This window comes from Atractosteus spatula, chromosome 8 (assembly GCF_055471065.1).
Source record: "Atractosteus spatula isolate fAtrSpa1 chromosome 8, fAtrSpa1.hap1, whole genome shotgun sequence".
Lineage (NCBI taxonomy): Eukaryota > Metazoa > Chordata > Actinopteri > Semionotiformes > Lepisosteidae > Atractosteus > Atractosteus spatula.
The window spans coordinates 6224742-6248085 of record NC_142713.1 but is presented as its reverse complement, the minus strand read 5'-3'; the positions used below and the strand labels follow the sequence as shown (position 1 = coordinate 6248085).

The 23344-nt window shown below is 40.2% G+C and overlaps 1 protein-coding gene across 2 annotated transcripts in view; it reads right to left on the bottom strand.

Annotated features, from left to right (window-relative positions):
* Positions 1–4676: 4676 nt before the first annotated feature.
* Positions 4677–23344, bottom strand: part of wnt7bb (wingless-type MMTV integration site family, member 7Bb) — a 72665-nt gene continuing 53997 nt past the window's right edge. For both annotated transcript variants that reach the window (XM_088924035.1, XM_088924036.1), the window contains exons 3-4: positions 14088–14359; positions 4677–5986 (exon numbers count right to left, since the gene is read on the bottom strand). In XM_088924035.1, coding sequence (XP_088780161.1) covers positions 5507–5986; positions 14088–14359 — 752 coding nt within the window. In that variant the 3' untranslated portion in view covers positions 4677–5506. The remainder of the gene's footprint in view (positions 5987–14087; positions 14360–23344) is intronic.

Here is a 23344-nt window from a genome sequence, read left to right as displayed (position 1 = left end):
GCAACTCCTACATGAATATGATCTCACGTAAACTTTCAAAGAGGAAAATGTGCATTAACTGAAAAAAAAGACTCTGTTCCAAAATGCAGGGAGTGAGTACTTGGTTTCTACTGCAAAAGCTCGCCTTTTCCTCCACCTTCAGCCTAGTTTTTGTTGAAGAGATCATGTCTGGTGGTGCTTATTGACGCTAGACCTGTTTTAGAATGTTTTCACTAAGTGGACTCAAAGGCTGTGTTTGGTTTGCTATACTTTTCATCACACACTGTTGACACCAAAATCCACAAATGACTTTTGGCTTTACTTGAACTAGGTCATTGTTCTGTCAAAAAAAAAAATAATAGCATGATCTCAAATGCTTTACATTTTTTCCGCTGGCTTCTACCAACTGTTGTATACCCATGGGCAATCAGCGAGACCCTGTTCACAGCCTAAAAGGCCTTGAGAATATTTTTCTGGCCTGTGTGGGCTATTTCCCTCTGTCACACCTTTACAATTTTCATCTCATGTCAGGTGCCTTTTATTTTTACAGGGACCCTGGACTGCAACTTCAATAACAACCTCTAGTAAGGCTGTTCAAGATCTTTAACCATTTTACTGTGGTATCTTGGTTTTGTGGTATATTTGGTGAGATTGTGTTTCCCTTCTTTACTGTATAGGTAGAGAACATACTGGAGTGTATTTTGTGGAATAGAAAACCTATACCTTTGAGCCCTGGAGTTTTGGAAGGCTTTCATATTTGACAGTCATTTTGGCTCAAGTTTCCTACTGAAAACACCAGAGCCAGGATAGTTGTTAATTGCCAAACAAATGATCCACAGGTGAAACATGTTAAACAGAGCACTAATGCAGCAATTAAGAGGGGATTGAAGTGAAAGAGCAAAGTAGGGGGTATCAAAGTAAAAAAAAAAAGTGTCCACATATCTTGAATATTCGTTTCAAGGAATTTGTTTTTCTACAATAAACATAGCAAGATTAGCCTGCCTCAAACTAGAATGAAAATGGACATCTTTTTAAAGTAACAAGCAGTCAAGAAAGACAGGTTTCGTTTTGTTTTAGTGAGGTGGGCCTTCAATAGAAAGTGTTTTGTTTAAAGCAGAGTATAAAGATTTACAGCAGCAGCTTTGACACCACAGAGACGTTTGACACAGATTCTATCTGTAAATGCACAAACTAGCTTACAATGAAGCTGTAATTCAAGTCTTTTTTTTCTTTCGGATAGCTCTATGAGATTGTTCCTTAATGTTTGTGAATGCACAGCCATTGTTTTAGTCTGTATAGATGAGTAAGATGGTCATCAGGCTCCAAAAATACTGTACTGTACTTGGAATGTTAGGGTTTCCAAACAATGCATAAAAGAGTATTCAATGTGCTCCAAAACTGAGCAATCTCATCCAATGTACTGAGAGTTACATTTTTGCTTAAATTTCATATTTAATTATGCATTGTAATTATCAGTTTAACAAAAAATAGTAGTGAAACCACATCTTTAAATTGCTTACTTTCAGTGGCCATAATTGAAAATCTGTAATCTACCATTACAATTTTGTGATCGTAAGAATCTTGACTACTTGAAAACGAACTGCATCACCCTTGCCTGAATTTAAATTCATTATTTATTCTTTACTTTTATCATAGTAGTGTATAGCCCTAATTTCCACGGATCCTCCAGGTTAAAGTCTAACTGAACAGCTGATCTCAGTCTGATCAGTATTCTCATTACTGAAGGTGAAGTTATTAATAAGACATTTACAAAAGAAAAACAAATAGTGATAGTGATGCTGATTATGCTTCCTTGTTTTTAACTTTTGACTATTTTATTGTCAGGATGTAGCAGGTCAAAACCAGTTTAACATAGATATAGTAATTATTGCTTTCAGACTCTGAGCAACTTCAAAATATTATTCTGTTTTATGGTGTCCAGGTTGTCTGAACCCACTCTTTGGATTTAAGGGGGAGCTGCAATGCTATCTTTATATTTTAGGGTTAGAAAGAATCAGCATTGCTGAGTGCGTTTCAAACTACAATAAAAGTACAATTTACACCGTAACTCGTAAATCCTCTAATTTACATCAGAAAATAAATGACAATTTCCAAGTACGCGCAGCGCCACATTCTGCAATTCAGAATGAGGCAACAAAACTTCTGGTGAGGTGAAGCAGGCTTGTGAATAAATGTCTTTTAATCCAATAGAAATATAGCTCTTGACTTCGAGACGGTTTTGCCTATAAACGGAACTTACTTATTAACTCTGCATGCTGAACACGTCGGAAAACATTCTGCAGTAAAATATCTGCTGCACAACCTGTACAGTACTTAGCGTAGTTCGTTCGTATGTCATGGGAACTCGAATTTGCGAGTTTGCAACACAAGGCAACTTTCACAAAGTTCACGATTGTGTGCTCATTTTGAAATGTGTAACAATTTTTTTGTATTCCTTCAGTGAATTTAATTTGTTACCAGGATTAAATAACTGATCTGTGAAATTGGGCCTGCAGTTCCCTTTGAATATACTCTGGTGAATTTTCTATTAGTTGCAGCAAGTTGACCTATTGCAATTATTTTGGTTTGTTAGTTGTAATCAGAATAATGAAATATGTTGTACTTTACAACGAGGGGCCATGTACTGAACTTGAAAAGACAATATTTTACTCTATTTACACCATACTTATATTCTGTATAATGTAAGTCTGTTATTCATTTGAGTAAAATCCTTAATGTTTCCAAGTCGGCAAGCACTATCTATAGACCTACTCTGGGATTTTGATTCTGATTGTGCCATGTTCATTTTACAGTACGTTGTCTTGCATTTTGTGAGGCAGTTGTAGGGATATACAGTATCGGAATGATACAGATTTATAAGCCTCATGACAGAAATATTTGGGTGCAATTCTGCACTCTGGCAATTCAGAAACTCAGTTTCTACCCCTACTCTGATACAGTTACTTTATAGTGAACTGCGTTTTGTCTGATGAGAGCACATCTGTTTTCATTTACAAAAAGTATCGTCTATCATTTCTAGCTGCTAGTCTTAGTATTATAATGTTATAAGCAGTGTCGATCTAGAGGAACGAAATTTCAAGCCACCGAATAAATTTGTTTGACCACAGAAAACTTAATTTCCTAAACCTGTGCTTTATGTGGTGGTCCTTTGTCGAATCTATACTCTGGCCAAAACAACGATATTCTTGCTCAGTCTTGAACGAAAACATTTTTGATCACAATTAACATAAATTGTTTATTGTCACTTGTTTACTGACATTAGTTTGGTTGTAAATATAATAGAAATATAAAATTAATATAATATTTAATTAAATGTAAAATATAATCACATATATATATTTGATTCCTTATACAATAACTTCATTGATGTTAAATTCTCAAATTCCCATTTCTGGAATTCATGGAAACAGCATGATTTAGGGTTTTGTGATCCCTGAAAATGGCTTGAAAGTTTGTTACAGTTGGAGCTGAATACACGCAAAACCCCTTGTCACACACTTGAGTGCCTCTTGGAGAAACAGAACTGTAGAGTTTCCCAATTCCCTGCACATGGTGTAAATATCCAGATATTTGGGCCCTGCACAATACACAAAGCTACACTTCCAGATACTGATATGTTTGTGTGTCTTCCCTTTTGTGCTTGGTGCCTAGGCTCAGTCCTATTACAAGTTACATTAGCACTTCCTGTGTGAACCCTACTCATTTCTACAAAGTAAAGTTCTAAATTAGGTAAACAGTTAAGTAATTTTGTAATAGCCACGATCTGTTCATGTTTTTCATTTAATTTAGATCAAGAGCCAAAATTCCAGCATATTATGTGTATATATACAGTACCATATACAGTATATTCTTTTGAAATTTTACTTCAGACACTGGTTGAAGTACAAGAGATGCATTTGTTTTTTATGCATTACCACAGACGTAATCCAGTTTTAATCTGAGTAATGTATTGTACGGTTTTATAGAAGGATGCAAGACAAGTCTTAGGTAGACTGTTAATGGGACCACAAATAGTATGGTTACACCTTAAGTTTTCTTTTGATGAGAAATGTCAGATGTCAAGTCACCCAGGTCTACCTGTAGTTTGAAAAACAGGAAAGAAGGCAGAAGCAAGCAGGATTCTAGGAGCAAAAGCGATAACACAGCAGCCAATGACGGAATGTCAGATTTGCAGAAACGGCCAATCGGACTGGAAGCAGTCCAATTCAGAATTGGGCGAATTCTGTGAAAAACAAGAATGGCAAATGTATGGAACTTAATTTCTGACTGGCATGCATTTTCAACCTCAGTGAATTGCAGAACTCGGTTAAATTTAGATTGATTTCATTTGTGCTGGAGCTGAAGAAAAATAAAAATAAATCGATCAGTGCAGCACTCCGCAAGACATCCAACAACATGCTGATTTAACATTTAATGAAAGGCAGGAAAATAGGCGTTTTCTTATTTCTGACAGTGTTTGGAACCATAGAGCGACACCAGGCAGAATTGCTTTTGCCTGTGTGATTCTTAACGGCTGCTCCCTCAAAATGGTATTAAAACGTATTAGCTTACATTTAGCTGTTTTGTTTCTGTCATTTACATTTGTTTCTGCTTGTGAATACTTTTTTTAAAATCAGTAGTAATGAAAATGTTGGGGTTTCCAAAAGATGCACCTTCAGTCAAGAGTTTCTAAAAAGATTTTTTTTTCTTTTTTTTTTACACTTAGTACAAAATAAGACATTTCTACCCGTTAGTGCTTTGTTTAAAGATACTATAACATAAATAAACAATTTATTTTCAGTGTTCAAACAAACGGTTCCAGTGTGACTGGACAACTAACATATTTTGCCATTCTCCAGTTCAAGGCAGAAGGCTTATAGACTATATCCCATTCAGACAAATTTCAGCCTTCAGTGCTTCCAGAGGCACTAAACTAACGCAGCGTTCTTCACTTCGACATAGCTCAGAAAAGGTTCCAGTTTGTGCATTTAAGTCATTTTTTTTCTCTCCCCAACAAACCTTAAAGACATTTGTTAGACTAAAAGATTGAGCATAACATTAGGGAATCATTACAGTTAGTTGCGCTATAAAAATGTGGAGTCGTCGTCAAGTTGCTTTACTTCCTGGGAGTTGGAGTCACTTCCGGTTTCCTTTCCCACGTGGGTAAAGAACTACAAATACCAAAGCGCACTGCACGCTTCCCATCAAGCACTACCTGTATCCTACAGCCTTAACTAGAGTCGGTTTGGACACATCAGTGCATAAAATACGTCATTCTTGAACTGGACTACCGCAGCCTTATTTAACTTTTTTTTTCTGTAAATAGAGGGATGTGCAAAATGTTGCCACAAACAGATGAAATGTTCTGTCCCACTCAGCGTCGTTGTCTCTTTGTCGCTCCCGAGTCGGTGCTTTTTTTTCTTCTGTTTTCGCTTTGTTGTTCTCTCCCCTCCCCCCCCCTCAGCCCCTTGTCCTCCCCCCCTCCCCTCCCACCGGCCCATCAACTCCCACAATCCTCTCCCCGCCCTCATTTGCAAGTAAAGACCTCCGTCCTCGTGCTGCACGTGTTACACTTGACGAAGCAGCACCACTGGAATTTGCAGCTGCACTTGGACACTTTGGTATACTGGTGCGTGTTGTAGCCCCGCCCGCAACACATCAGGTCGCAGCCGTCCGTGTGCGGGGAGGTGCGGTTGCACAGCCTCCCCTGGGTGCCCGCGCTGCCGGTGGCGGTGTCCTCCTCACAGTAGTTGGGCGACCGCTCGATGTACACCAGGTCCGTTTCCATGGGCTTGCGGTAGCTCTGCGTCTTCTTCACCTTCAGGAAGGTGGGCTGGCGGAGGCGGCTGGCCCGCACGACCTCCACGTGCACGGCCTCGTTGTACTTCTCCTTCAGGATGTAGCCGATCTCCCGGAACTTGGGGAGGGTCATCCAGCACGTCTTGGTGGTGCAGGATCCTGAGACGCCGTGGCACTTGCACTCCAGCTTCATCCTCTCCTCCAGGATCTGCAAGAGCAGAGAGGAATCAGACAAAACTGCTGTGTGAGGGCCACAGGGTGGTGCAGTGGTTAGGAGTCCAGAGTTCTTTAAGAAGGCCTGGCTAACATATGAGCGCTCTGGAAAAAAATCAAAAAGGTCTTGGGGACTTTCGTGAAAAAAATCAATTGTTCACGGGTGGCATGGTGGTTAGCGTTGCTGCCTCATAATACTGGGGGCCTGGATTCAGTTCTGAACCTGGGGTGCTATCTGTGTGGAGTTTGCATGTTCTCCCTGTGTGTGTGTGTGTGTGTGTGTGTGTGTGTGTGTGTTGGGGGTGGGTTCCTCTGGGTGTTCCTCCCACAGTCCAAAGACACACTGGTGAGTTAATTGGCTTCTGGAAAAATTAGGCCTGGTGTGGGGGTGTTTCTGTGTGTGTGTGTGCCCTGTGAATTGTCAATTGGCATCCCGTCTAGGGCGTGTCTCCTCATGTGCTCATTGCTTGCTGGGATAGACTCTGTCTCTCCCGTGACCCTGTACTGGATGACACAGTTACAAGATGAATGGATGGGCTATTGTCCAACTTTTCTAGGATCATATTTCTTTCTATTGCTTCATGTTTTTAGGATCATAACTCAGCAGGGATACCATTATAATAAAGAGTGTGTCCTTATTTAGTTAGAAAATGGTTCAGGTGATTGAAATGTTAACTTCCACAGATTTCATAGTAGTAGGCCAAATTATCACCTACAGTGTACATTGGTTTTCACGATATCTTTAGAGCTATCTCTAAATCATTCCTAAATATCTTTATTCCTAAAATATCTTGGGATATCTCATTATATAGGACTCATTTTAAGGCGAAATTCATCTTAAAATGAAGAAGCAGGTTTTTGGATTAATCTCCAAATAAATCTGAGATATAGATATCCTAAAATAAACAGCTATCTCCAAGTAATTCCTTATTAGATCAAATGCCAGGCATTTGCATGGGAGGTTATTTCAGGATATTTCAAAGGGAATTTGAGACGTCTTAAAATGAATAGGAGATTGTATTATAATATTTTAAAATGGCTTAAAGTTTTCTGAAATTTCTTAAAGATATCTGAAATTATAATTGAAAGTGAATTCAAAGAGGTCTAGAAATCTCTAAAACATATCAGGATATCTTCAACAGAATTGCAGATTGATTTGGATATTTGCAGTTGATTTAACAATACGTGTTAATGCGTTAACTATGATTTGATTCAAGATGTACTGAAATGAAAATGTGACTTAATTTCAAGCACGGAATATTACTTTGTATACTAGGCAATGGGACTGGGGATTGCAAACTATTGAATAAATAGCAGTATTAATAATTTAAACCTTATACAAAGAGAATCTTACAGATTAATTGCATGATATAAGCAAAAGTAATGGTGTAAGGTTTAAAATACTTTATTTTGTTTTTTCCTTATTATGCATTGATGAGATGCTATTTGCAATGGCTGTTAAGTTTATTTAATTTCCTTGAAAATGTTTTTTTCTTGAATGTAGCTTTATGTCTTCTGAATCTCAGGAACACTTGGTTCTTTACTATCCTATTCTGAAAACAGCGTATCATTTACAACACAAAAATAAGTAGCTATTATTTGTTGGAAGTTTTGAGTCCTGCCTGATGTATTTTAATTGAATATCTCAGACTTGGGATTTTAAGTTGAATTATAATGCAGCTCTGCATAACTTTTGCAAAAAGGGTATTTGATTGATTGTCGTGCAAGAACAGATTGAAAATGAGTTCTTGAGCTGAAGTGATTACTTTTAGATAGCACGTCTCAGACCCAAAAACTGAAAAAAATGAAATACAATTAAAGCAAAGACTGACTAAAAAAGATTAAAAAAACAGTTGTAAGCACTTTCTTTAAGGCTATCACTCAGCAATGAATTTCCAATATTAATATATGGTAGCCTAACAGTTTAACTATTTTCTGTGAAGTGGACAAAAAACCATATTCAAAATATTTGAGATTCCCGAAAAGATATTTATGCCAGCTTTATGTCATACACAGTAACAAATACATGCTTATTGGTAAAATTCAGGTCTGTAATTTTCCCTACCTTCCTAGAGGCCAAATCACTCATCCTGAAAAATAAATACATCTTAAATAACCATAAATGTATTTCATTATATCTAAACTATAAATAAATATGTGACATAGTTTGTAGATATCCATCAAATATTCACATCTGGAATACAGGACATTTCAGACTGATTTTAAGTTTTAACAAAAGGCATGACTTATACAGTAGTGAAGACCAGTGCTGAGGCACATACAGTATAAAATAATCTTTTCTTGCAGGGAATTAGTATAGAACTCACGAGTTTTCATGAACTCCTTTGCTCTACAAGGTTTTAGGATTACCAATTATTATTTTTCTTTTGGCACATTCCAAAATCTGGAATTGCTGGGGATAATCCGGACCTTCGGACCATAAAAATAAGGATGAAGTCTGTAAGTTTTCTCTTCCACAATACGCACTACTGTCAGGCAATGACATATTTCACACTGCAGGTCCCACTCTGCCCAGAACAAGACTACTGCTGAATGGTGGATCTCTGTCACACCTGTTGCACTCACTGTTGAGGTGAAGCAGTCTGTGGCTGAAGACTCAAATCAAGCACAACCAGCCAGGCAAAAAAAAAACACAATCCAATGTCAAAGACCAGGAACAGGCCCAGGTGTCACGTATGCCCGAAAGGACGAACCGTGGAATGGCAGGAGAGCGATAAAGACCCTATGTGTAGCGGCGAGACAGGGGTTAGCCCGGGCTCAGCTGTTCAGGAGATGCCGTAAAGAAACCAATGCCCTCAGGCCAAGGACAGGAATGACCTGGTGCTAGGCAGGTCTCAGGGCAACTGAACATCAATGCTGAGCGAGTGGCAGAGCAGAAGCAGGAAATAAATAGGCTACACAACAAGACACACCAGAAGGACATGATTAATCACAGAGAACTAGGAACAGAAGGAAAATAGAGCACCCTCTAGGTGTAGTGGGCGTGACACCAGGTCAAAACCTCTGGAATACCGTACCAAAGGAAAACTCACAACTGAATCCAATGAAGCCAAAGTCTAAGCGAGAAAAACAAGGCGCTGGGAAGATCTAAAAAACGCAGTCAAACAAATACGGTCAAAACACGGAATGTAAGAGCTAAGACGGAGACAGAGAATGCAGAGGTGGGTCTTAAATAGCCAGAGAAGATTAAAGATGAGTAGGTTGCCTTGATTGTCTTCCATAGCTTGTTGTTATGGTAACTGATTGGTTAACCAGATTAGCACTATTGGCGATGGTCCTGGTGTGATTACTATTCCTTACGAACTTACGACAATAAGTTCACAGACAGCTGGGTCGCCACAGAGTACCATTAAATTACTTTAAGTACAATGAAGTTTTTCGTGGCAGAACATATCGTTAGAGACACTTGTCAAAGCACCACTAAGTGTAATACTGTATGACAGAGGCAGGTGTGGTCCCTCTATTCCAGATCATGCCCATTTGGAAACTGCAGTGGTTGAACGAGGAGAACCTGGGAGAACTGAGCCATTCCTATAAGGCCTGCAGGTGTACATGGAATACTTTCTATCCCACCTTTGTCATCGGCTAAAATTACTATAATTCCATGGAGTAATCAGTCCACAAAATTCATGGGTAGCTCAGTTCCTTTTTGGATTACTTTTGTATATTTTAGCGCCAAGAGTGGTTTAATCTAAATCTACATCAAAATGTGGGATACTGCAGCATTCGTCCCTCAGGCAAGACCAATCACTAGTGTCACATCAAGGAAATAAGTCAATTTAATTGATAGTTTTCATGCTGTTCCTGTCGCATTTAAACAGAAATACCACCATGTAGTGATTATGCCTGTTAATGTCTATACAGAATACCAGTTCAGTTTCTTGTGTAAGAATTTTAATTGTGTCAGCAAGAAAAGTTTCCAGTGCCCTTATAATCTTGGCACCAAACACTGCCAGAAGTGGTCATGATTTTTTAAGAAAAGTTGTCCAATGTAATTGATGAATATAGTCCAACCATCCCATCTTTGTAAAGCCTTTGTTTTAAATACAAACGGAAACTCTCATTTGCCAAATGTCCAAAGAACTGTAAGAGAAAACTAAAAATGCAGCAGAAAAAGCTGGCACCCTACTTTGGGTGTACTTAGAGGAAGAAAATTTCCCCCCCAAAAAAGTTTTGTACAGACCACAACCATTGACTAAATCTAAACCAATTGATAAATAGTTGGAAAAGTTTACTTATGTGGTGTCCAGTTTTTTGTCTGCTTCCAATTAGTTAAAAAATACAATGTCAATTTTTTAATTGAGTTCATTCACATCAAATGTACTTGTATCCTGTAGATGAAAGTTAAAAATTGACTTCATATGTGTTTGAATGTTCATGTGGCACTTCGGAATGGACTCTGTAGAATTTGTGCTCATTCTCAGAATGTTATCTATACAGAAGATCATGCAGCCACTGGCAAAAAAAAAACAAGCTTTATCTTTAGAAATTTACTAGAACTACTTTTGTCCAATAAAATATGAAAGAAACACATTCTCCTTTTACCCACCTGTTATTAACAGTTTAAGAGTTTAAAATAACTCATCAATGGGCTTTAAGACCTACACTAGTTTTGAATGAAGTGAAGACACCATCCATTCAGTATATTATCAAGTCCAATCAAATCACACTCTGAAATCTTTGTGACATTCGTAATCCCGACCAGCATTATAGAAATGCTTTCCAGAAGACAAGATCTGTTGTAGAGGGTGAGATTTTAAATCCATTTAAGTCGCAAGTAAATAAGGAACGTGAAATCCGGAGATAAAAAAACATGAGACCAATTACTTGAAAACAAGTTTGCAAGCAACAGCAGACCATTTGACCAATTTAACCTGTTTGTTACTGATTGTAAGTAACTTATCTAAGAATCTCACCCATCTGTTTCTTGAACAAAAATGGTCAGGTGGCTTGTTCCATACTCCTAAAGCTTATCACTTTATGCGTGCTTTTAGAAAAATAGAGTATGCAGATTAGACGTTGATTTAATTGTTTTTAGTGGAATTGTATTAATTGGTCATTCCTGACTGAACGACCCTGTCTGTTGCATGAGCACTAAGACAGCTCATTGGTGAGAGAGTTGATCTGGCATTACGAGATCTAACCTATTGGAAGTCAAACCTTCTGAAAATTAAGGAAGAAAAATGCACAAAGTAGCAAATACGCCATAAATATTACACAATATTTCATAAAACAGAAATGTTCAAATAACCACATAAACTTGATCTCTCATCAATACAATTATGGTTCCAAACAAATTGTCCAGGTTTTAACAATTATTTAATCGAGGTTTAATTAAATTTACTAGTAAATGAACAAGGTTTCATAGTTCTCTTTAGTTTTACCCAATAAATCTGTAGATGCTAGATCACACCTGAAGAAGGCTTCACAGCCATAACGTTGTGTTTTCGCTCTTCAGCATGGAATAAACCTGTTCCTTTGCAGACTCTGCATGCTGACGCAGCTACCCACCTGAACATATATGCTAAATGCAGTTAAGTGCATCTTCTCACTTAATTACTTTTATTCACAGAGCACACTTGTCTAACGCGCCATGACTTACAGATTTAAATCACCTGGTCTAAAATATTGCACTGTCAAATGTCCATACACCCACACGTACCAGTACTGTGCAACCTGTTTGACAAACTCAGCTGTCTTTACTCAAGAAAATCTTTTGGACCAGCTCATCCTACTCTCTGGGAGGTTGCCATTCTCACAGGTGATTCCTGCTGGAGCAACACCAGGAGGAAGCTCAGCGTAATCGATCAGGGTTGTTGGAGAGCTGCGTGTATCCAGTTTTCTTTCTGCCAGTTGTGTGGTAATTGACATCTGACAAACAATGTTGACAATCTCGGGGAACCTACCCTGTTGTTTGTTTTTGAAGACTTCGCTTAGAGGGAAGAAATACAAAGGAGAAAGAACCCCTGACAAAAACACTGGTACTATATAAAACCTAGATTAATATTAACTCCCAAGCCTGTGCCCTTCTTCAACTGCTGTCAAGTCAATATAATAATAATAATAATAAAAATAATTACTTACACTTATATAGCACTTTTCTGGACACTCCACTCAAAGCGCTTTACAGGTAATGGGGACTCCCCTCCACCACCACCAATGTGCAGCATCCACCTGGATGATGCGACGGCAGCCATAGTGCGCCAGAACGCTCACCACACATCAGCTATCAGTGGGGAGGAGAGCAAACTAATGAAGCCAATTCATAGATGGGGATTATTAGGAGGCCAGGATTGGTAAGGGCCAATGGGAAATTTGGCCAGGACGCCGAGGTTACACCCCTACTCTTTTCGAGAAACGCCCTGGGATTTTTAATGACCACAGACAGTCAGGACCTCGGTTTTACGTCTCATCCGAAGGACAGCGCCTGTTTACAGTAGAGTGTCCCCGTCACTATACTGGGGCATTAGGACCCACATGGACCACAGGGTGAGCACCCCCTGCTGGCCCCACTAACACCTCTTCCAGTAGCAACCTTAGTTTTTCCCAGGAGGTCTCCCATCCAGGGACTGACCAGGCTCACACCTGCTGAGCTTCAGTGGGGCTGCCAGTTGTGAGTTGTAGGGTGATATGGCTGCTGGCTAATATAATGGTTACCTTGTTGCTTTCACATAAAAGAAGGGGCCCCACAATCATATTCCATTTCTAAAATACACTACATAATTTCATTGAAGGGACAGGCAACTGTCCAACTGGCTGGTGGTCCATTGCTTTGTTTTTGCATCACACATGATAAAACCTCAGTTATTAATTAGATCCATTTGTCACACCACAGCTCCACCGACAAAGATTGTTTCTTCATGGGCTGTGTTATTTTGTTTTCTGTGATGACTAATATTACAAACAAATAAAGCCAACAGGAGCTATGCCAACGAAAAAAAAAATGCTAGCGGGCACGATGTCAACTGGCTGTGTGTTTTCGGTGCACATGTGACAAAGAAGTAACTAAAAACAAAGCAAGCTGTTGTAATCGCAACTGTTGCTTCTCTGCTTGAGATTTTACACAGTCACCACCGTTTGGAGACAGAGAACAGCCCCGTGTCAGTGATACAGAGTACATTAATTGGAGGTGTTAAGGGGGAAGGAGGGGGTACTACAGTTGACCAAGGTCAGATGGTGCAAGAAAACTACATTTTTGCATCCAAAAAACCTAAGTGTAGTCTTTTTTCAGAAGAAAAAACTCTTTGAATCTACATCAACATGACTTACAAATTCAATATGGTAGTGTTCCCCAGCCAATGGAGTGAACCAGGGCCCAAATTGCATTAGATAAGCGTCTCCATGTATGCATAAACCTCACAAGCCAATGGACATGCACAGCTAGTAACTGTATTAAGGTTTTTGCAATTTCTTACTCTGAATTTCTGACGTGGCCATCAGGTTTTTAGTCTACAAGATTTATTGGAAGAGTTAACATTACACTTGAACGGTTGTAATCAACCTTTGATGGGAAATAACTGTATTCATTTGATGTTACTGGGGTACATTTTACAGTATATGCTGATTTGTGTTTCTATTATTGCATCCACCTGCAAAAATGATTCGAATTGATCACATGTTGCACTGGAAGGTAGCAACGTCACGGTCAGTTTTTCTAAAGACAGAGAAGTAGGCAATAGATCCAATTTATTATCAGCCCATTAAAAATACAGTATCTCTACATTGGGCCATTGCTATCAGACACAGAAGTCAGCACATTAATGGGTGTCCCACTTTACCAGAGTTACATTTTTTTATTCTGCTTGCAAATGTTGACGCGATTTTGTTCTTGCTAAGATGTTCAGTTTTTGTCAGCTTTTGTGAAAGTGGATGGTGAGGAAGGGTGGGAAGTGAACCTCTTTGCACTCAAAAAGTGCCCCGGCCTTTGAGAGAGCATTTCAAATTCCACCTCCCGTCTAAAAACACAGGCAGACAGAAAAGCACGTTCATTCATTGGTATTCGGCGCCACAGATGCATAAGAAATCGAGCATTGCTTTGCCTTTTTTTATCATTGCTTTTGATCAGTTTTGGTTACCTTTCTTCCTGCCTCATTGTTATGTAGGTTCATCAGCCTCCTTGCGTTTTTTTTGATCTCGCGGGCATCTACGAACCTTCGGGAGAATTCAATGCCATATTTGATGTCTGCTGAGCAACCGCCCCATTTCCAGCCCTCTTCCTGGTTGTAGTAGCCTTGCTTCTCCCGGTCGCAGCCGCAGTTGCTGAGGTTGCCCTGGCTGCAGGCCGCGGTCACAGCGTGGGCTACTCCTGCTGCTGTGATCGCGTACGTGAATGCGGCCTCCCGGCTACCTGGGGAAGAGAACAGATTCCTTCTTAGAGAGCAAACCTATATCCATCCATCCACCTGTTTTCTAGCTGAGGATGATAATAATCAGTATCATCCCTTATGAAGCGCTTTCCTAGACACTCCACTCAAAGCGCTTTACAGGTCATAGGGAATCCCACTACTGCCACCAATGTGTAGCCCCACCTGGATGATGCGACGGCAGCCAGAGTGCGCCAGCACGCTCACCACACACCAGCTCTCAGTGGGGAGGAGAACTCATCACGTAACTCATCGAGATGGTGATTATTAGGAGGCCATGATTGGTCAAGTCCAAGCGGAAATTTGGCCAGGAAACATAAGTCACCACCCTTACTAATTTCAAGAAATTGTTTTTTTAATGACCAGGGAAAGTCAGGACCTCAGTTTTATATCAATACAGGGACACACGCCAGAGCCTGTCCCAGCAAGCACTGGGGGTTGGAAGGTGGGATACACCCTGGATGCAGGACATCGCAGGACACAGACACACACTCACAGCAGGGTGATTTTTCTCAGAAGCCAATTGACCTACAAGTATGTTTTTGGTCTCGGTGGGAATAAACCACAGGGAGAATATACAAATTCCATGTAGATCACACCTCAAGACAAAGAATTGAACCCATGGCCCCAGCATTACAAGACAGCAAAAAGAACCCCGGTGGTATTGGTCAGCCCATGAACAACCTATTTTTAAAGAAAATCTCTGTGTTTTATATTTTGTTTGCCAGCTATGCATTTAGAACACCTCTTAAAGAACCAAATCTTTGCGCACTATTGCTACCTGCTAATATAATACTTCACTGGGAAACCTATAGAGCGTTTGAGTGCCTTACAAGCGACAATACCATGTGATGTATAAAATGTTTCTCAGAAATGTGTCTGATCCTAAAGTAGCCAGTCCCTATGTTATAAATAGCATTTATATATCAAAGAGGTCTAGAGGTCTATAAAACAGCACCAGAGTGAGGAGGCTAAACCCTAACGTTTCACGATTGCAAAAGTGGATGAAAAAGCTGGTCAAAATGAGGAGCTATTTGCATGTTTTCCTAAGTGCTCAAAACCATAAATCAACTTATCTCTTCTTATTTTAACATTCACTCTTATGCAAATAGTACATTTCTTTCTCAAAGCAAAAAAAGAATGTTGCCTACTGTGCAAGTTACAAAACATAATGCAACATTGCTGGGTGCCTGGAGCTGCTGTTCCATTAGGAAACCTCTCAATACATGACACAGATCCTTTTAGTCCAAATGGAGAGCCATTTAATTTAGCTGAGTCATATAGTCAGAATATAGAGCTCAAATGAAACACAACATGCCTACAGGCAGCTATTTCTATATGACTTCAAAAGGCTAATCTCATCAGTAGTGCACCCATGGCTCTTGAAATGCACCTTATGTACTAAGCAATTCTAAAATATCATATTTTAGCGTGCTAAAACTTTATATACTGTCTATAACTAAACTAGAACTATAAAAAGTCGGCGTTTGACTTATGCTGGGCATTGCATAAATCAGTCAGTGAAACAGATTGAGCTATGTTTGTGTTTATTGTTTCCGGACGGATTTCAAAACTGTAGTCCCTGTCTGAAATGGGTTGGTTTTTTTTGTTTCCGTTTCACGTGACATCTGCTGATCTGTCTGGAATATCTAAACTATAGGTATTTCTGTTCATGTATACATGCTGCCTTCACATAGTGACAATGGAGAGTTGCCTGAATCAGATTATCAGTCATATACAGTACAGCAAACATGTATCCACACTATACTGTATATACCCCACATGCATACAACCTACCATACATCCTACTGGTACATTTGTCCTGATACTTAAGTAACATGAGTGTGGAACACTAAGAGTCTTATCCATCCAACCATTTTCCAATCCACTTACCCAATACCCATGGGGGGCGCTGGCAAGCAATGGGCACAGGGCAGGATACACCCTGGAAAGGATGCCAGCCCATCACAGGGCAAACATAGACACAAACAAATATACACTCACACCAGGGACAATTGTCCCAGAAGCCAATTAATCTACCAGTATGTCTGGACTGTGGGAGGAAACACAGACAACCTGTGGAGAACATACAAACTAATAAGATCACTTTATTAGCCATATACAAGTTCTTGCATTAGGAATTTGTCTTTACACATACCCCAGCTTGCTCTCCATGAAACACACAGATAGAGAGAAGCTGGGGGTCAGAGCATAGGGTCTGCCATTGTATAGCACCCCTGCACCAGTTGGGGTTAAGGGCCTTGCTCAGGAGCCCAACGGAGTAGGATTCCTCTGCCGGCCGCAGAATTTGAACTGGTAACCTTCCAACCACAGGCGCAGATCCTTAGCCACAGAGCCGCTGCTCCACCCACCTCCTCGCAGGAATTGAACCCAGGGCCACAGTCCTGAGAGTCAGTAATACTAATCTCCACAGCACTGGGCTGCCCACTGAGAGGCTTAGTAAACCAATAGAATCCTTTACTTCTCAGAGAAAACATGGTCTTGTCTTGGGATGTTCTGGTGGCAGTTTTCTTCTAGGTGCTGTCCAAAGTGCTGAATTCTTCCTCAGTGCACCTTACAGATTGGACAGCATGCTTGATGCTGTAGCTGCCTCTCTGTTACTGAGCGCAGATCTGCCCCAGAAGACACTGCTTAGCAATTCTGCAGATGGTCAAAGAAGGAGGAAAAGAAGAAGTTTGCTCCAGCAATTCTGCTTTCATTTAAAATCATTACCACTTTACTAGTCAGTCCACATATAAACAAATCCGCCCTTTGCCTCTTCATTTGAATTACTGTAGCCCTCATCAGTTTTAGGAATAAGGACATTTCACTGTTTTAGGGGGGACTGTTGCAGTCATTTTCCTGGACAAAGAAATCCAGAGAGTGGTGAGCTAAATTGGAACAGGTTTTTTTTGTTCACTATAACATATAATGTTACTATAGATTTGTTTACATATGGAGTGACTAGAAAAGCGGTAACGATTTTAAACGAAAGCAGAATTGCTGGAGCAAACTTCTTCTTTTCTGCCGGGCGGTTACGGTGGCTCTGTGGCTAAGGATCTGCGCCTGTGGCTGGAAAGTTGCCGGTTCAAATCCTGCGGCTGGCAGAGGAATCCTACTCCTTTGGGCCCCTCACAAAGGTCCTTAACCCCAGCTGCTCCAGGGGTGCTGTAAAAATGGCTGGCCCTGTGCTCTGACCCCCAGCTTCTCTCCCTGCTTGTGTACCTCATAGAAAGCAAGCTGGGGTATGTGAAAACACAAATTCCTAATGCAAGAAATTGTATATGGCCAATAAAGTGATCTTATTCTTATGTTATTTTATTTCTTTTTTTTACTCCAACATTGTGGTGAATTACAGTGAGAGCTGGTAGTCCAAACTGGAGTTTAGCTTAGGTATGCCTGATTCCCAGTCTGCTGGTGACTGAGTCATTGTCATCAGTTACTTTGGCCACAATACAGTAACGTAGCTAACTAACAGAATTCTTCAGCTACCTTCGGTGAACAAAACACTGCATTCATGCGTGGGAATAAGTCAAACTGGTGCCAGAGTTGGTCTCTGTTCAACAGAAAACCCGTATGTACAGATGTATTCATTTCGGGATAAAAATAAGTCTTGAGAAAGTTTTTGCGCTTTTAGCGAATGCATATGCTTATTTTCCTCTCTCGAACTATCGATTGCATATTAAATTAGCAGTTTCCCCATCTCTTTCCCCACAGGGAATATTTGGGCCTGTTGAGTTTGGACAGAAAAAAAAAGCCCCACACAGGGAAAGAAAATTCAGTTAAATCTGGGTTTATATTTGGGTATAGTCAGATTACAAAATGCCAGTGTTATTCAATCAGAAATGGCAACCTTTTATATTAAGGGCTCTGCCTTACTGGGCGTAGTGTATTATGTTACAATACTGTTGAATGCTAATGACTGCAGCATGATAATGCCACTTGTTGCACTGCCACTTTTGAGAGGCAGTGGTTGGTGGCTTAAAAGGCCGAAAACCTGAGAAGGCCAGCCCAGAGCCTTGATTCAGATCCAAAGGAACCACCCTGGGATATCCTTGAAAACTGCCAGTGGAAAAATTGGACTGACCAAAAACCTCAGTGAACTTGGAAAAGTCCTGAGAGAAGAATAGAATAATGTTAAACCAGATGTTTAATAGAGTTTAGTGGCAAGTGTCTGTGGCAGGGTCCAAGATGGGAAATTTAAGATACCCAGCTATCCACAGAACAGGTACAACTGGGACAGTATTGGTGAGAGCTTTACTGCACTTATACAGCGTACTGCTCAGAATTTCTGCCTCTGGAGGTGCCTGGAGTTAAGAGTAATTTCAGTTCTCATACCCAGGCTGTCTACACCTTCTTTTCATTGGCATATTTCTGTATAAGTGGTCAAACCTGTAAGGATATTGGCAGAGTGTGGTCCTTACGGGTTTGCCGTACTGCACAGATGATGCAGTACATGAATATGTAAATAGTATATATATATAGAGTAGTAGATTGAGGGGCAGCTGGCTAGGCAGTGACTGAGTTAGTGTTGTAAGAGTTAAAGAACACTGTGTTAATAAAGTGCACGTTCATCACTACAGAGCTGTGTGGTTAATGACCGCTGATAATAACGCCAATAGAGAATATAACAAAACCCTCCTGTTTGGGGCAGAGTGGTGGCTCTTTGGGTAAGGATCTATGCTTGTGGGTAGAAGGTTGCTGGTTCAAATCCCACAGCTGGCAGAGGTATCCTCCTCCATTGGGCCCCTGAGCAAGGCCCTTAACCCTAACTGCTCCAGGGGTGCTGTACAATGGCTGACCCTGCGCTCTGACCCCAAGCTTCTCTCTCCCCATCTGTGTGCCCATGTGTCTCATGGAGAGCAAGCTGGGGTATGCAAAAAGGGTATGCATTCCTAATGCAAGAAATTGTATAGGGTTAATAAAGTGATGTTATTTTTATTATTAATTTGATCGATTTTGTAGCACTTACTATAGAGCAATGTCTAGTTGTGGATATAACTACGCTATCAAACCAATTTTGCACTGCAGCACAGCCTAATGCAATTTTGTCGCAAACATTGCAAGATAGAACTGGAGCTAGGAAAAATACAATTAATATGTGTGTTTCAAAAAACAAATCATTGGTACTGCACTTTGCTTTTAATGAACAGTATTTGTGCATAGGGGTTAAGCAGGCCCCTGCAAATTGATTTCAAACTTCAGTTTTTTTTATGCAATCCTGTTTCTGGTCGCGTTTCTCTCTGCACTCGTTGGGCTTAGCAGCAAAAAAGTCCGCGTTTTGAATTTTTTTTTTAATAAAAAAAGAAAGCTTCACTGAGTCACTCAGCTGAAAAATGATTTATTCGGAGCTCTGGGGAGGACAGATCCAGACCGGAATCGGGGTGGGATCGTTGCCAGACCTCAGAGAGCATACCGAGCCCAGCAGGGCAATTCAGTGTCCTTTCTGTACATGCAAAAAGCTTGTAAAAATAAAAAAAAAGATGACTGCTGGAAAAAAAAGCCATTTAGCCATCTGTGCCTCTGAAATCCTAAAAGAGATGTGGAGGGATGTCGCATAAACAGATGGTAGATGTGTCTATTTTTTTTTTTCAAAACCCGTTCATCAGTAGACCAGCAAAACATGCTAAAAATGAAAGGGTATCCTAGTCCTTCACAAGCTGTTAGGAACCACTGATTCCATAGTTTGACTCATGGAAGCCGAAATGCTTGGGTGAGTTGACCATGAACAAGATCTTGCAGAAATATTCCAAGACATAACTGCTTTTGATTGAAGTGTGAGATCCAGCTGAAAGAACGGCTTGTTTAAAATACAGTGTGCTGGCCCATACTTATTGTGCAGTGTCTCTGGGCCAGGGATGTGAAGTACTGTACGTTACATCGGACCCAGTTCATCACAAGTCCATCCATTTTCTAGCAGTTTCATCCAATTTTTGGGGTTGTGGGGTGGGGGGGTGACATGCAGACTCCACGCAGATAGCACCCCCAAGAATTGAACCCAGGGCCCTAGCCCTGAGAGGCATTCCATGTCAACCATTCTGCCACTGTGCTGCCCACTTTGCAAGTCAATATTTAAAAACTGAATATGTGATACGAATGATGAATTATGCGAATTAGGTTTCATCACGGACTAGTAGAAAGATTTTAGAAAGCTAAAAGTAGTTCTGACCTTTTCACCCAATCCAGGATCACAGGGGAGCCTAATCTAGCAAGCAACGGGCGCAAGGCAGGACACACCCTGGATGGGATGCCAGTCCATCGCAGGGCATAGTGGTTAATACTGGGCTCAATTCCAGCGTGTTGCATTTTGTCAGTTTATTCTTTTTCTTTTACTTTAAATGTGATTTTATTTCTCCTCATTATTATAATCTTTAATTATAAAAAAAAACTTATTCCGCAAGAACCCAAAGCACATCATTGCACAGTTTGAAGGTAACCTACTCTACCCAGGGCACAAAACTTTCCCAGCAGACAATATGTTACTGTAAATCTGAGCAAAAAGATTTTGGTCCTAGAGAGGTAGTGTTTAGTTGCTTAACAAATGTTTTGTTTATGGCTTTTATCCTAAATGGGGATGTCCATGTTTGTTGTCAGTTGAAATAGCCATATGGAGCAGTGAAGTTTAAATATTTTATATCTGCGGCAAGATTCCTGGTAAAACAGGCATTCTTTCCCAGAGCTGACAAACAGACATAACCAAATGATATTCAGAACTTTAAGGGATTCGTAACAGAGGTAAAATACTATAATACAAGAAACAGAATACTACAAGGTGTCTGATGTAAAATTAAGCACAAAAGTACTGTATGCAACAGGTTTTTTAATATTTTTAATTTTATCCAATTTTACAGATTTCTTTGTGTCTCAGCTCAAGCGGTACAGTTACTTACAAGAGGGTGTGATCTGTGCATCTGTGTGAGGCAGCCAATTGTGCAAAATTGGTCTCAAATTCAGTCCAGTCACAGTTTGCTAGTAAGTCCAACACAAAATGTCTTAAATGTGCTAGTTAAGGCCAGATTGCCAGATTTTATATTTTGGATTTGATATTTAGCTCCGGTTTCAATTCCTGTGGTGCCACGTGTGTGGCATACAGTATGTGTGGAGTTTGCATGTTTGTGTGGGTTTGCTCCAGATGCCCTGGTTTCCTCCTACAGTCCAAACACCTGCTGAAAGGTTAATTGGCTTCTAGGCAAACTGTCTCCGTGTGAGTGTGTGTATTTGTGTCTGTGTGTGCCCTTCGATGGACTGGAGCCCTGACCAGGGTGTACTCTGCTTGCCAGGATAGGCTCCGCAATGCACGAATGGATGGAATTACGAGATTTGTTTGGAGAAATGCAAAATAATCGGATATAACTTAAAGCATATTCAGGAAATGGACTGACAGAGCGCCTCGTAAATGATAAATTATATGTTCACACTCTTATGGCATCCCATGTAAATTGCAGGGCTTCCCAGTAGCTCAGGCCGTGAAGGTGCCCATTTGGAATGCAGGTTGAGCCCTGTAATTGCAACTTTACTGGTTTCAGTCTGCACTATGTCATTAGCTGACTTTGACCAGGAATTCGTTGTGTGGATGATCATGATTGGTGCTGACAGGGATGTGTATCAGGGTGCTCACAGCCTGCTATACAGTAGTAGTCCTTCTGACTACCTGACCACCTGTTACACTCATGCCTATACAGTATATACAGTAAGGCTCTTCATGGCTTGGCACCTCAGTACCTATCTGATTATTTTCTTCCTACTCCCCACCTCGCAACCTTTGTTCATCTGATTTTGGTTTCCTAAGGGTGGCCACACACTCTGTGGGTCACAGGGCCTTCTCTTGCTGCACCCCAAAGCTCTGGAATTCTGTCCCCAAGAATATCAGAGAGACACCTTCCCTGAAGTCCTTTCAAATCCATATTTAAAATCGTCTTCAGAAAGGCTTTTTATTTCATCGATGTCTCTGTCTGCTCGTTTGCATCTCTACTGCATTATAAACCCTTTGGTTTCTTAACTTTCAGCTAATTTTGTTACCTCTTATTTTTGTGACTGTTTTCATTGAAATAATTTACATTTCCTGTAAAGTGCTTTGAGATTATTTTATATAGTGCCGTTAAACTCAAGTTAAATATTATGATTTTTTCACAAAGTGTCACTTCTCCCATCAGTACTATTGGAACTTTTCTTATCGGCTTATATTCCATCTCTTTTTTGACTGTTACTCCAATCGTGTGAACAAAAACATCCATCAAAAGGCTCACAACAGCCAGTCCAACAGGGCAGCATAAGGGGCTCAGCTTTTCAGTCTGCAGCATCTCGACTGTCGGGCAGTGTGTTTGTTTGTTTTTAAAACTTCATACACCTCTATGAATTGTACTTTGGAAAGATAATTCAAAGTGCACTTTGAGAGAGCTCATTGTGAAATTTTGACTTATTAGCCAAATGTTTAGAAGTGTGCTACGGCATCTGTTGGTTTTTGTCCCATTGTTAAGCTCTCGGTTAACTGAACTGATGAAAAATAAGTGGCCTTACTAGGCTTACAAAGTACTTTTCCAGAGCTTTTTAAACTTGATCAGTTAAAAAACACATGGTACAGTAGCTATAAAACTGTTGAAGAGCCTGGAGAAAAATAAAGAAGCAATCTTCCACTGTTCTTCTAGTGTAAATGCTGTTGAACATCTTCCAAAACATCCTTTTGAGCTGAGGATGCGTTCTGTCACAGCCAGAATGTTTGTTAGCATGAAAAGGAAATGTGCACTGGACGAACAAAAATGATTCAGAAACACAAGTGTAAAATGCATCTGAAGAACTCAAGAGTCATGTTTCTAGCTGACTTTGGACTGTATTTCTCAAGAGGCAGTGTACTAATTGAACAATTAGTGTTGCAGTTATTTAGCCAAGCAAGTAATATATTTTTAAACCATTTAGCAGTGATGTCACTGGCTATAGCTCTCCTGTCAGTTGATATACTGTAGGGTTTGCAA